The sequence below is a fragment of the Glandiceps talaboti genome, chromosome 9, assembly GCF_964340395.1.
Source record: "Glandiceps talaboti chromosome 9, keGlaTala1.1, whole genome shotgun sequence".
Lineage (NCBI taxonomy): Eukaryota > Metazoa > Hemichordata > Enteropneusta > Spengelidae > Glandiceps > Glandiceps talaboti.
This window is the reverse complement of record NC_135557.1, coordinates 19,766,225-19,782,103: the sequence shown is the minus strand read 5'-3', so window position 1 is coordinate 19,782,103 and position 15,879 is coordinate 19,766,225. Positions and strand designations below refer to the sequence as shown.

At 35.3% G+C, this 15,879-nt stretch overlaps 2 protein-coding genes across 2 annotated transcripts in view; one reads left to right on the top strand and one right to left on the bottom strand.

The window, feature by feature from the left end:
• The first annotated feature begins 985 nt into the window (after window positions 1-985).
• LOC144440353 (resistin-like gamma) lies at window positions 986-3,814 on the top strand. Its single transcript, XM_078129713.1, has 4 exons — window positions 986-1,132; window positions 1,702-1,796; window positions 2,553-2,621; window positions 3,194-3,814. Exons 2-4 carry the CDS (start codon window positions 1,712-1,714, stop codon window positions 3,382-3,384), a joined length of 345 nt encoding a protein of 114 aa, XP_077985839.1. The 5' UTR covers window positions 986-1,132; window positions 1,702-1,711; the 3' UTR covers window positions 3,385-3,814.
• Window positions 3,815-10,133: 6,319 nt separating this feature from the next.
• The window catches only part of LOC144439933 (RYamide receptor-like), a 6,629-nt gene continuing 883 nt past the window's right edge, over window positions 10,134-15,879 (bottom strand). The window contains exons 2-3 of the mRNA XM_078129165.1: window positions 15,113-15,346; window positions 10,134-10,565 (exon numbers count right to left, since the gene is read on the bottom strand). Of these exons, the coding sequence (XP_077985291.1) occupies window positions 10,134-10,565; window positions 15,113-15,346 (666 nt within the window). The remainder of the gene's footprint in view (window positions 10,566-15,112; window positions 15,347-15,879) is intronic.

Here is a 15,879-nt window from a genome sequence, read left to right as displayed (position 1 = left end):
AACACACATGTACACACACACACACGCGCACGCACGCACGCACACACACACACACACAGACAGACAGACACATATACACACATATAGATATACACATATATATATTTTTTTGGCGCGGCTGTCGTTCTGTTCTATAACATTCAGATATATCTAGGTGTTTACCTAATATGTCTTGCCTATAAATACCTTGATAAAGAATTTTTATTCGAAACGTCGGATTTTGCATCTAATTTTTCGGACTGTGTCACAAGTTCCTTATGCATTTCTTCATATATATATATATATATATATATATATATATATATATATATATATATATATATATATATATATATATATATATATATATATATATATATATATATATATATATATATATATACAATATATATATATAACTTGGTGAGTATAAATCTGCTAAAACAGTGCTCTATACCGCAGTGGCAGAGCGTAATAGTTTTGGTGGTACTGGAACTCTTGATATCCTACACAACCAAGAAAGAGTTCCAGTACTACCAAAACTATATATATATATATATATATATATATATATATATATATATATATATATATATATATATATATATATATATATATATATATATATGTGTGTGTGTGTGTGTATGTATGAATTTATTGTATCATGCCATTCTGCACATGACTACCTTAATTTACTGTACGTTATCATTTGTAAAGCAATGAACTTGAAACAAAAATATTACAGACCTTTCTACGCGACATCCATGAAATGACGAAGAGAGATTAATTTCAAGACTATTATTGTATTTTGATTATGTGTATGGTACCCGTAAAATATTCAAACAATAGTTTTATTTTTATTCATATGGTATTGATATAGGATATCAAATTTAACAAATGTACACAGTTTTTTTTATGTTATTGTTTTAAGTAAATATGTCCTACCGTATAACTTTATTAAATTAATTTCCAAATAAAACTACGTTTTTGTACTGAAATGTGTTGACAGCTTTAGATACCTTTCAGTTGACGACCATTTTAACTGTCAATTTGTAAACGACTCTGTTTGGTTTTTGCATCGAAATATTCTCTACACCGTTTCCACAACGGATCACATTGTGTATCAATGTCAACATATCTACCACAACGAAAGGTAACATGCTTGGTTTTATTTTCAAATTGTGACAATAGCTTTGACAGAAATAGATGAGAGTTTGGCATAGATGTGTAGGTGGGTCACTCATTTCTGTGTCCGTGTTTGGGTGTTCTGTGCATGAATTGGAAATGTGTGTGTTCTTCCTTTGTAGATTTCTGTCTGACCACTCTCCTTTATACTCGTAGTATCATTTTTTTCAAAGAGAAATTAAAATTGCTTGTGTTCATAGAAGAACATCAACAACTAATATTTCGCGAGAAAGTATACTATTGCAGTAAGGCAATTGAATAAATTGCTGCTATTGAGCAACATGACTTCAAATAAAACACCTTATATAAACACTAGCTGTTACAGCATACATATTGGCAAATGCAATTTCGATATTCACTTCAATTGGTTCATGAATATATTTTTTTTAGATATTATAGACATGTATATAAATCTATACATACATACATACATACATACATACATACATACGTACGTACGTACGTACGTACATACATACATAAGCCGTACATACAGGAAAATTACATCGCTTATTTATATTGTAATTTAATTCTAAGGTATCCTGAAATGAGGTCAATTTGGATCTATTTCGTTCTTGTTGTGCTCATCATTTGTGGAGTGTCTGTGCTGGCCTACAGGGGGACTCGTTCAGGTAGTTAACACGGTATTATGGTATATACATATTAAACAGATAGAACCTTCGAAAAAACACCGGTGCGTTTGGTTGCTTGTGGTGAGCGTCAATGAGACAAGTTTCAGGCAAAGACGTGCAGTGGATTTACCATTGACTCGGTAACTTATCAAAACATAAATACCAATCGAGCCAGGACCCCATAACTCTGATTATTGTTGCAATGCTACATTATATGTCATAGTGATCAAGAAAGACTGTTAGTGTTAAATTATAACGTCCACAGATATAAACAAATTGATAAAAGGGTCGCCCGAATCTACCCGCTGTTGTTTTGATAACAATTGCATTGTTGTTGTTTTTATAACAGTTGCATTGTTGTTTGTATAACAATGGTATTGGTTTTTTTTATAACAGTTGCATTGTTGATTTTGCCCAATTTTGTCATTTCCTTATGTCCTCCCTTCGCTCACTTCAGTCACGAAAGTAGTGTCCTATGTTAGTTCATTTTCCACAGTCATGTCCTCACAATAAATATACGATCAACCTCGCTACCACGTGCTGTAAACGTCCGTAGAGTATGTTAGCCTTTTCGAATTCCTATATGTTGTTTGAAATTGTATTTTTAAACTTTACATTTCATAATTGACAGCAATTAAATAACACTTCGTCAGGACTAGTGTATCGATTGGACAACCACTCACCTTTATATAAATGTGTATAGGTTTCAAAGAGACATTTGTCTTTATTCTTTATTTTAATTATTACGTATTTCAGATTCTGATTGTGAGTCCATATCGTGCATTAGCCGAAACCACAGCTCACTTCGTGCCACTTGTCCAGTAGGTGAGTGTGCGTATACTATTTTTCATTGTTAATCTTAAGAAAGTCTCCCCCCCCCCCGCGCAGAATGGTTAAATATGAAGTCGGAGTTAACCATAGTTATAAGTAATTGTAACTATATCTGACGTCCATGATATAAAGGGTACCAAAATCATAGCTTCAACAAATGTAATAAAAAGGTTCATGCCACAATATAGATCAGATGTTAAGATTTGGTACTAGTAATGAGAAATAGTCACCTCGTTTCAAATATGAAAATATTTTGGTTTGTGTGGAGACTCTCCTATTTATCACACTCTTCGCCATCGAGATCCCCAAGCAAGCAAACTTTATTTGTTCAACCCCGGAAACTTAGGTGGTAGCCACTACATAGCATGATTGTGTATTTAATGTATACGTCCATGCTGCAATAACGATACCAAATTTGTATAAAACAAATATTTTGTTGTGTATGAAAAAAGCGCAACTGTGCCTACCACTTCGAGTTTGTGCTCCAATCAACCGTTATTACGAATTAATTGAGCCTTTAATTTATTTTCATTTCTTTAATTCTCTGTCCTATTTCTTAATGCCAGGCTACGTTGTGATTGGATGCAGTTGTGGCAATGACTGTGGCTCGTATATCATAGAAGATGCGTCAGCCAATCAACAAGGCTGTTACTGCCACCCTAGATCTGATTGTAACTCCGAGTGGACTACAGCACGATGTTGTCAGCTGCAGACAAATGTGGACCAGTCCGGACAAGTATTCATAAAATTACCTTAAAACTATGCATGTCTGGAAATGTAATTGATATTATGTAAAGGATGTCTGCTGAAAATCGTGAAAGGAAGGATAAATACAGCGAAATTTCTTTTTCTGTTTATTCACTTGCACGTCAAACACACCTGTTAGTATAGTTGGTAGGGTTCTTATCTTAGCATGTAGTATACATAGTCGAGTCGGGTGGCTTTTTTAATGTTACATGCCGGATAAAAGCACCAAATTTGGCATAAGTGTTCCTAAGGACCTACTTATTGATTTTAGCTTAGGAGCCCTCTTGAATATTTGCAACTTTGTTCTGAACTGTCCTAACCATGTAGATGGGTGGATCTATGTTGAATTGGATCAAATATCAATTTAGTACGAACATTATTTTATTTTGACATGGATTGTTACATGTGTTTGCTAATTTTAAATATCAGTGAAATAAAACAGTGCATTACAATCATGAGTGGGCTGATCAAAGTGTGCCGATTTTGTGATAAAGTAAAATGCTGGGGCCGGGGGCAGTCACGATTGAATGACTACACGATCATTTTTATAGAGATGTCGGAGATGACGAGATCGTGCCGTCACGGCTGGCCAATCAAACGATACCACTAGCTGAAGGTGGAATTGTACACTACGTGAAGAAGGTAGAAAAGATGCGATATCCGGTTGGGATCTAACTCATTTTATAGCGTGATTTGTAAACGCTAACACATATTGCAATCCAACCATGAACCAATATCTTTATGCTGTTGAAACTACTGACAGCTATAGATACTTATATGGTTTACTTTTAGATAGTAGTCTAAATAACGACAAAGACATAAATTAAAACAAACCAAAGTAACAACTTTCTTAGATTTAAATGAATATATCACTTAAAGTCATACATAGTCCAGTGAGCTGTGTTAATATTAAAAGGAGCTTATCTAAGAAACTACATACATACATACATACATAAATACATACATACATACATACATACATACATACATACATACATACATACACACACATTACATACATACATACATACATACATACATACACACACACATACGTACGTACGTACATACATACATACATACATACATACATACATACATACATACATACATACATACATACAACATTTGTTATTTCGTTTCATGTATCATTGTCCACATTGTCCATTGACAAATGTATGCAAGAATTAAAATACACAATCATGAATGATATTATACTCACAATATATTGTGTCGTATTACTGTATTTCAAGTTAATTTTAAATTTTTTTAAAGTGCATTTAATGTTATCTGATATCAATCTCATGTTTCATCATGTCTTCTAGTGTCTTGATATTTAGTGGCTCCACACTCTCCCAATGAAGAACACTGTCTCCAAAAATGAGCTTAAAATCACAATCCACAGAGCAACTGAAGAATATCACTTTACATACATACACCTGGTGCAATTTCAAAAACAAAGCTGGGGTCAGATAGATTCGCATTCATTCAACAGGATTTAAGACAAACAACCTGTTTTGATTACTCTAGAGAGTCGTAAGCGCGCATCTGAAAACACGAAAACAAAGTTAGCTGATCAAAATACCGTTGTGTGACTGTATAAAAGTGCAGACATTTAGACATAAACTAACATGTTCAGGATTATATGCATTAAGAAAAAGAAGGTTGGTGCTGGTCGCGACCTTTATGTTGATCACATTTCCTCACTGCCTAAAGCAGCTAATTACACAGTCATTTGGCTTTACAGGCCGTATTATTACACTGATAAAACCACCAAAGTAGAGATAAGTGTTCCTGAGAACATACTAATTAGTTTTAGCCTAGAATCGAAGCTCTAGTGAATATGTACATAAATTAGCAGAAATCAGTACAATTCAAAATGGCCGCCATCACGCTTTAAAAAAACGGGTTTCTGGTAATTAGCGTAGTTTCCAGATTTTAATAATTAATTTTTAATAATAATTGTAACACGCAAAATTATTTTACTAATATTGCCATGTTTCCCAATTTTTCCCAATTTCATTTTTATTCAATAGAATGGTGAAATATTAAAAATTGGTAGGACTAGAGTAACTTGAATGTTAGCAATCTAGTTAAAGCTAGTAATGGCTTAAGATAACCAAAAAGCTGGATCTAGGTAAAGAAAATAACTGGTTGCTTTAAACATATGACTTCTGGTACCATATTAGAAGAACAGAATTGACAACATCAGTGGAATACACATTAGATTTAAACTCAGAACGCATGTACGAAGGGCCCTGAGGGTGCTATAATGGCGAAGACCCAACGCTTCCAAACTATGTCGGCAACAACTCTAATAATCAAAACAATATAATACCTAATGATGACCATACCATAGATCCAATGCCTTTCTCCTTCCTTTACTTTTAATGGAGGGGAAGGGGGAGACATCATTCCAGGAAATAACAGAAACTTTTGTTCAGGTATGTTTATGTTTGAAGGCTGGGCTTTGCCTTCTATTTTGTAAATAGGTACTAGTATTCGTCTCTGCGACGTCCAAGTCAATGGTAAAGTTTACTCGACTGTTGTTTGCTCTGCATGGGGTGTGCTGATGACAAGTCTTCATGGTTGACGTCTTCATAGAATGTGTGTATGTATGTATGTATGTATGTATGTATGTATGTATGTATGTATGTATGTATGTATGTGTGTGTGTGTGTGTGTGTGTGTATGTATGTATGTATGTATGTGTGTGTGTGTGTATGTATGTATGTATGTATGTATGTATGTATGTATGTATGTATGTATGTATGTATGTATGTGAGTGTGTGTGTGTGTGTGTGTGTGTGTGTGTGTGTGTGTGAAATTGAATGGCTAACAATCAAAGTCGTGAATCCTAAAACGTAAGTTCTAGACGCTATATATTCTACTCATAACAAAGATTGCAGAATGTCTACACACCTTGAGTATTGATTACAAAGAAGCCACATATACGTTCTATCTACAGAATTTGATTTGAACTGCTGTAGTACCAGCGCAATGCGGTAATATAGTACAAACATACAAATTCCGTCAAACCTTAGCAATGGCTGTTTTCACTATTCAATATCCATCACGTTTGTTTAGTATACCGGTATTCACACACCACGACTTACACTTTATCAAAATCAACACCAAACACCACCAAATTATAGACTCTATGCTTCGTCGTTACATAGATGAAAATAAATCAGTCCATCAATCAGTCCATTAATCAATCAAAAAATAAAACAAATCAATCAATCAATTAATCAATCAATCAATCAATCACGTTTACTACCATATGTTACATTTACAATAAATAAAACAATATTTAAGTGTTCATTATATAAGTAATATATGTTTGTAACCCTAAGTGTATATATACGTATATATATGTGGTATCAATAGACAACAGTAACATATCAACCAGTAGTCACCAGTAGCTGGCTGAATGTAATATTCATAAAATTCCAGGACAAGAGCACTATTTTACATACATACATACATACGTACGTACATACATACATACATACATACATACATACATACATACTGTATGCTCTACTGATGATCAGTGGGCTATAATACATGGTTCAATAAATACAATAACATGACTAAATCAAAACTTAGAAAACATCTTATGTAAAAATAAATTAGTCATAGAGTTACACACAAATTTAGTGAAAAGATAGTTAACAGCAATACAACCGCATTCCGAGGGCGAGTATTCAATAATTAATTTCACGAATATTAGCTTTAAAATATTTCTATAAGCGTAGACTGTTATTGAAGAAAACTAAACTTATATATGTTAATAATAAAAGATGAGAATTTCATATAATATTATGATATATCAAAACTGTGCAAAACAAAGTGAATGAAGAGAACCAGTAAATGATCTCGCGGTACCCTTCCTATTCCCAATAATATTTGTCATAGAGCCCGAAACTAGTTCTTTATCAGCTTGTAGTGACAAGGCCTCTCAGGTCACTGGAAATTAGCTTGGCTGGACAAAGAACTATATTGGGGTACTATCTAACTATTTATACAGGAGGGGATACACCATGCTTTATCATTACTATACTTCACATTTCACCTTAACATAAGTGTTCATTCAAATTAAATTATGGTGGGGTGGGTCCACCATGTATAATGCTGTTACTCCAAATTTTAGACAAGGGATATTAATTTACATGCTAATATGTTATACGCTTTCTTCAATTATTTTACTCCTGGCATGGACCTATATTGACAGGGTTGTCATGAATACTCCTAAACACACTTTTGGTGGCATACAATCCATTGCAGCCTCTGTAAGCATGTAGAATGAAAATTGTCATATAGTAATCTATGTTTTACTAGAATGTCCGAAATTACACAGTGGGGTTAACTATGGTGCAATCATGGTTCAAACACTGGCCAAGGGCAATAGCCATTCAAAAACAAATAGCAGTGGTGAAAACTCAAATCAGCAACTTGCAGCTTCCAGGTAAGCCATTCTGATAATTTCGACTCTCACGATTATTGTATATTTCCTTTGTTCCTAAATAACATGTCATATTAGATTCCAGGCTCATTCACAACAGTTGCATTATATTATTCAAAAACAAAGGCAATCATGTAATATCATCAGACTAGACATGAAGAACTTCCGATGCCACAGAACTCAAGTTTAATGAGACATGGTAAAAATATTACAGGCATAGGCATATATGTGTATCAGTATCTCGTGCGACTTAGCCAGTACGGAGAAATAGCCGCCACATTTGACATACGTACTAATATTTTTAAACAGAAGTTTGATGCAGAAGCTTAATTCAAGTGCCTATATACCCATTTATCTGATGTAAGCTTTTAATTAAGACGTTACCTTGACTTCAGTATCGAAAGTTAAATAGCAATTTGTTAATTTGTTACTTTAATTTTCATCTTCAAGGTCACATGATAACCGCATAAGTTTCGCTGTGTCATACGCGATATTCAAAGTGCTTTTATAAGTCACACCAGGTCTACAATCGATCATCGATTTCTCTTGTGTGCACGGCCACCCTTTCAGGTTGAGTAATCGTCACATGGGGAAAACGTATGCGAAAAGCTGTTGAACTTGAACGTCTGTTCGAGGATGAATGCGATGATCTCCTTGATTGTTTGTATTCACAGCAACTAGACAGCAACATGTGCACGTCTTTCTACAACAAATATAGAATACATTAACTTTACAAAATGTGATAACGCAATACAATACTTAGTATAAGACAAACTAACTCATTTTAATATAAAACAACACTTCAGTATGATTTTTATAAACGTCAATAATATCGGTTTCTATTTATTTCTCATCAACAAACAAACAAACAAACACACACACACACACACACACACAGAGGTATACATGTGTCTGTATTATGCATTTGTCAGAAAACCGTAGATAGCGACAGTACTACTACAGTGTAGAAAGGTAATCAGAAATACCAGCCTTATATCTTATATTCTCTATATTTCCAAAGTAATAGCAATATATATATATCCGATTAGAAAGGTATTTGTTTGGTACATACACCTATTCAAAACGTAAGTCATGGAAAGAGTAAACATGTATAATCCTAATAGTCTAACTGATAAGGTCAATCACACAACGTCATATGCCTAATCATGTACATAACATTTTGTCATCTGCGAATTCACACATATTATTTGTACTAGTATCAAATTAAAAATGCCACGTTTAGGTAAGGTGACACTTTTAATTCATGTTCCTTATAACCGGCCTTTCTGAGATTTAGTAAAAAAGTGAGTTTTAAAAAATTTCCGACTGGACAAGATAGTAAAATACAACAACACTGATGGTAATAATATTGATAATCTATCGCTAGCCAACGCTTTATCATAGCATTAATATATTTCTCACTAGCAACATTGCGTTGGCGAAGTCAACCTCCCCGAGGCGATATAACGACATCCTCTACTGATTAACTTCTACAGAAATGTCAGGTAAACATTTGATACGGGTATAATACATTTTGTAATCAAAATAGTGAATATGATATACATGCAGTATAGTCCAGAAAGAAAGCAGTATCTTACTTTAATGTATGTATGTATGTATGTATGTATGTATGTATGTATAATGTACACATTTTGTTCTTCTGTGTAGGTATAACGCAAACCTTTTTTGCAACGTGCTTCCACTGTAACCTGGGAACAAGGAGAACAAGGTAAAATACTTACCCTAAAATTTTCATTCATGAAAGTGTAGATAACAGGATTGACGAAGCAGTGAGCCATGGATAACCAGACTGAACATGTGTAAACAAGATACGTGATGCGTTGGCGCCTCATGTATGGGTAGATAGTGTTATATAGACTGAATATTTGAACAGGTAACCAGCAAACAAAAAATGCCAAAACAGCTACCAGCAGCATTAGGATCACCTAGAACAAAGTTAAACAAGAAACACAATAAGAATTGACAGTACTTACAAGCTTTATTCCTCAGCTCAAATTCAGAGAAGCAAACCAGCTCTGATTGTACATGAATATCCTGATTCCAATTAAACACATTTTTGTGACATCTCTATATAACGATGGTCAACTGTAACAGTTGCAAGGGAATGTGGTGTGTTATAATACATGTATTGCCTGTCTAGACTGTGGTGTCATATTACCCTTCGTGCATATGTAACACCTATTTTCATTGGCTTTCATCCTTCCAAAATGGTTGCAATATAGCCCCGAGGGTAATAGACGTTTTCTAGCGCCATCACTGCCAATGTATTTTTATTTGAATAATTTGGTAATGTTAACTAGTACCTTCTTTTTATTTCGCATACTACTTCTTTGCCTGCCAGTGATTTGAATACCTGGTTGTCTGTGGTTGACAACCTTGTAAGTAATACGTCCATAGGTAACAAGTAGAATGATGAACGGCAAGATAAATAATACGGCAAAGAAGATGAACCGATAGATAACACGTTGCTGCTCGTTGAGCGCAATGACACATTTCGATGAAATCTGAAAGTCAATAGGGTACTCGATGCATCTGTAAAGTACTAGCTGTCCAGAACACGTGATCAGTGAAGCGATCCAAACACAGGACACAATGAACCAGTTATTCGATGTGGATGACATTCGATGTAATGGATTGACCACTGCCCTGTATCTGTCAATGCTTACAGCCAACAATGTGTAAATGCTGACCATAATCGTAACCTACAAAAGGAAATAAAACAGTAATATAAATGTTTGAGTGTACACCATGTTGATATGGTATAATAACAAAAATCCTGCCGCGAGCCGTCGGGTATACACTCGATGTTGGATACAATATTCTCCATATACAAAATGTAGCACTCGCCTCGGTTCCTGCCATATATCGCAAATTGTAACCAGCTGAGCTCTCGTATGATTTAGCCTTTGGCGGGGTGAGTTATTGTTTGAATAATACAGTGATGTCGATGCATACCTTTGATTACTTACATGTACATGTGCATTATTAGTACACTTCGAAGCATATTTGTGATTTCCTCCACATTTAACATACATTTAAAAAAAAAGACATTACCTTTTGTAAATAAACAATATCGGATTCTAATTTCTGTCAAGATAAACGGGAAAATGTCCACAGACTGAAACCTGCTGGTGACGTTACGTAGAAGCCATGTGTTATAAATTGCAAACATGTCTACTATGATGAAAAAGATAGATAATTTGTTTACTTTGATTTTTAGACTATATATAAGTTTTGAATATCGTTATTAATATTGTTTGATTCGCCTTAAGCTCATATAGTATAATTCTTGATGCTAAATTGTCATATGCATAATAATATGCGCTTGAAGAGGCTGCAATCGTTTGTATGGCCCTTGGTGATTTGAAGAAGTTAATTAAAGGTTACAGCTGCATTCACGCGTAATAATTGTAAACTCTCTTGAGCGTCGGCCTAAAGAAACAATTTTTGGTTCCGCTACCCAATCCCACCCAGTATTTCACTGCCGACATCAAACTCTTTTGACATATTCAAGAAAGAAATAATAAAATCGTGAAAATTGTGAAGTCTCACCAGACATAGTGGATGTGGAAACTGACACCAACTTAAAAAGACAATATAAAACTGTTCTTCCAATCTGTAATGGCTGTACATCCGATTGAAAGAAACCAATACACATAGACTATATAGAAAACAACAGAAAACATAACTACCTGAACTAGACACTCACAAAAAAAAGTATGATACAATTTAATAAAAAATCTGCCCACCCCACCTATTCTACAATTTAGCATAATCGGAACCACACAGTTTTTGTAGTCCTTAGTGTGGATAAAACACTATATAAAAACTCAACTTATAGTTATGTATGTAAACAACATGTGATACATCTTATATTCATGTAACTAAAGAAATGCAACAATATTTCGAAATACGCAAAGTGTTCATTTATAAAGACAGGCCAACTATGTTCTTTTAATTGAATCACTAGACTGCCAAAGGTTACTAATAGGTGTGCGTTGTGGACATCAGCAACTAGAACTACGAATAATCACATATCTCTTGTAATCTGATTATACTGGAGTAAATAAGTCTAGATTGTAAGGCCTTGGTTCATATGAAAATGACCAAATCCATAATACTATAGATATGTCAAAATTGTTCACATTTGAACGATTAATTACAATAAATGACCGTAAATAAATTCTACATGGAAACTTTAAAAAAAAAAAGGTGATGAAACAAGGCATTGTAATTACACACGTTTGACGTTTGGTTTCATATGGCAACCTCCATCACACTGTTAAGATACAATGCATAAACAGTTTCCATACTGTACAAAGGAAATGTCACATAAAAATAATTTGTGTAGTACTATTAGCTAAGAGACATCTAGGTGTAATAAAGAGTATGTCGTGATTTCTAAATGTCAAAAAGAAACCGCATATCCGTTGAAAGGAAATTGGAATGTGTGACGATAGTTATCTTTAAGCCCTTAGCAAAGAATAGCATACTACTATTTGTATTAGTAGCGTATGCAAACATTTCTATGTCGACAGTGAGACTGAGACAGACAGACAGACAGACAGACTGATGGACTGACGGACTGACAGCCAGGAAATAGCGGAGATGGTGGTGGAGGGAGGGTACAGACGTACAGAAAGGAGAAGTAGATTTAGACTGTCCCATAGAAACTTCAACCAAACGGTCAAATATTGTGGAATTTCCGAAGTTATACGGCACGGCTTCCTATTTGGCTGATCTAACCTTTCCAAAGCTTGCCAACATTTAAAGGTATTTGCCGATGTTTGCAATTGTGAAAATTCTTCATATTCTGTTAATAACGCATTCAGTATTTACATGGAGGGTCGTGGGAATGGGGTGATATTTTACAAATTGGTGTTTGGGGAGGACCTTATTTAAAAAAAATTGGAATTAGGAGGTCACAGTTCACTTGAATTCTGTATATTTTTTGACTTTGCATTGATTTGTGATTTTGACATCCCACCGCTGCCAACAGTGCCATCCCATTGCTGCCCCATCCCACCACCACCACTTTTGTACAATATGAGACTGGTTGATTATTCCATCGGGCCGACAACAAGTATTTGACCCCCCCTCTGTAAAACCCAGATCCGGCTGACCCCAATCACTTATTTCTATAACATGATAACCCCCACCTCACCTCACCTCACCCCACCCCACCCCACCCCACCCAATTCATATGTACATGCCAGTCATGTCACCGTGACTCAGACAGTGGGCTGTTTGACTACATGTATGTCTCGCATATTTAATTATTCTTAAGACAGCACCATCATGCAATTAGCAACTAATCTTTATGTATAGGGTTGAATTATTCAAAAAAAGAGAAAAAAATAGGTTAAAACCATATTTACAGAAAAAGTTAGAGGGAAGAGCTTGAGGCGGAGATATGTCCACTCTCACGGGGGTCCTATGGAGTCTCTCTCCAGACGCTCTGCACTCTTTTGACTAGTCTTGTAGCCCCTTTTAGGCCATTACTATAAGACGCTTTGGGGCAGTAATTTCCAACCTCTAGAAGACAGCACGTGCACTATAATGTATCAGAAACTACTCTTTATAGGGTTGAAATATGTTCTTTAGAGAGTCAAATGGCATCACTATAGTAAGGGTCAGCTCACCTGACGGTTGTATTATTAGTAGGGGGAGATGTGGAGAAATTCTTTGCTCTGAGAGTCTTGAAATACAATTTGTAGATTTTCCATGACCTTTTTAGTCAATAATTATGTATAATTTCACAGTTTTAAAAGATAGTACAATCTGAGATTAGCAAAAACACTGTCTTGCCCTAAAATAAAATAACATTCCATAACGGAATGTAAAAACGGAATCGGGTGTGCATTACATTTTATGCAACAGACTTGATACTACCACGACTCTCTACCCCTGATTTTTCCCATCTTAAGAAAGTGAATATCGCGTATGTGCATATGTAAGAAACGTGCATTTAACGCTATATGTAGATCTAACCTTTAGGGTATCGTTAGCTAGGTGTTTACGGATACCAGTATCATGTACGTTTTAGTAATACGATAACTACTCTGTAGCAGCACGTACAATTTCCGGCGCCATTCAGTCAAATAAAAAAATCAAACGGCTTCCAAGAAATAGAGTTCTCGCCTCCCAAGAAACAAATATTACAAGTTACTACCTTCTATGGACTACGTGTCATATCACGATGAATAAATCGCCGGCCTGTTACAAACTGAACTCCCATACGGCTACACATTGTCTTCTTAGTTTTGGTTGTTTGTTGTATCATATCCATATCTATCAGTCATCTTTATAAAAATCCTGATCACAATTGGAGTGAATTTTCATCTATGATTTTCTGTATTTGCAAGTGCCGAAGACTCAGTGAAGATTACCTTCACTTGCAATATCAAAAGATGTAGGATACACTACACTACACTACACTACACTACACTACACTACACTACACTACACTACAATACACTGTACTGCACTACACTACACTACACTACACTACACTACACTACACTACACACACACTACACTGCACTGCACTGCACTGCACTACACTACACTACACCACACTACCATTATCATAGCACACGGCATTGCAACATATTATACTTCACTACACCCTGCCACGCCATGTCACGAAAAGCAACGCAAAGCGTTTTGTTTAATTTATACAGTAAAACAGTTCATTTTTCAGAGGACTAAAGATATACTCGTGTGTGACAGATTCACATAAATGGTGTATTTTGGTAGGGGTCAATTATGACGCGATAGGCATATGCCGATTTCCCAGGGCTATCTTAGATGCCTTTTAGCCATTAAAGGATACAAGTTCACTGTCATCAAAGACGTATCAAAAGTAAAAGTTATTCTATTATAGTTTTGCGAAATTATTTTGACTCGGGTTAGGCCTAAAAAGAAATTGTTTCTGGTCAGCGCGCGCATCACTTAAATATTTATTTCTTTACGTGTTTCATGCAGGGAAAACACAACAATAATCCACCCCTATATTAAAAGTAACTACCATAAATAGTAGATTGAGTGACAGGTTTGACAATTAAAAAAAATCGTGTCGTCGCACCACTTAAACAAAATGACCTGACCAGACACAATTCCGTTTTTTGGCCTTATTATAAATTTCTTATAAACTTAGCCCGTGTCACTTCATCAGAATGTTCCTCGTTGTATACGAAAGAGAAGGTAACTCCCCATAAAACGTTCATTCGCTGTTTTGTTAACTTACCTGTTGTGCATATTTCACCAAAGGGCACATCACATTACCAAATAACCATCTTCTCACAATCATGGATGGTACTTGAAACGGTAGACAGAAAACTGCCATCAGAATATCAGCTGCAGCTAAACTCATCAGGTAAACTTTCAAATCTGAACCTACATGGCGTGATTTCCTGGACACGATAATGACGGTCAAGTTACCAACTAGGGATAAGATAAATGTTATTATACAGAGTGTGACCTGTATGAAAACATCAGATGAATTTTTAGATGAAAATTCATTCCCTAATAGCCAGCTGTTATTATACAAGTCCATCCTGTACACAACCAGCGTTCAATATGTGGAATCACAAGAGTTTGTAAAACGTTCACAGCGATATAGATACAGATGGAACTAAGACAGCGCCCCACTTCATTGCTACGCACCTTTCTTTAAATCACCTCAACTTACAGTAGGAATTTGTAATGTTTTCTGCCAATGCAAGACACAAATTGATTATGTACTGAGGTGGAATGTAACGCGAACTTTGACCCTGTCTGTCTATTCACATATCTTATAGCGTACACCATGGGGATAGGCCTGAGGCTATAAGGGAGCCTTCAGTATTGACAGGGGGAGGGCCGGAGGAATCAGGGGGAGGGTCACATTTTACAAACCTGTTCTTGGGGGAGGGTCATATTTTGCATTATAATGTTTGGGGGATTGTCACATTTTACAATCCGTAGTTTTGTGACCAAATTGAAGATTCAATCAATATAATTTTATCGTCAATT

What these genes read in the sequence shown, in the direction of transcription:
- LOC144440353 (XM_078129713.1), top strand. Translation starts at nt 1,712, where the DNA reads ATGAGGTCAATTTGGATCTATTTCGTTCTTGTTGTGCTCATCATTTGT. An exon ending in CTACAGGGGGACTCGTTCAG is followed by an intron (nt 1,797 to 2,552) that starts GTAGTTAACACG and finishes TACGTATTTCAG; the next exon opens with ATTCTGATTGTGAGTCCATA. An exon ending in TCGTGCCACTTGTCCAGTAG is followed by an intron (nt 2,622 to 3,193) that starts GTGAGTGTGCGT and finishes TCTTAATGCCAG; the next exon opens with GCTACGTTGTGATTGGATGC.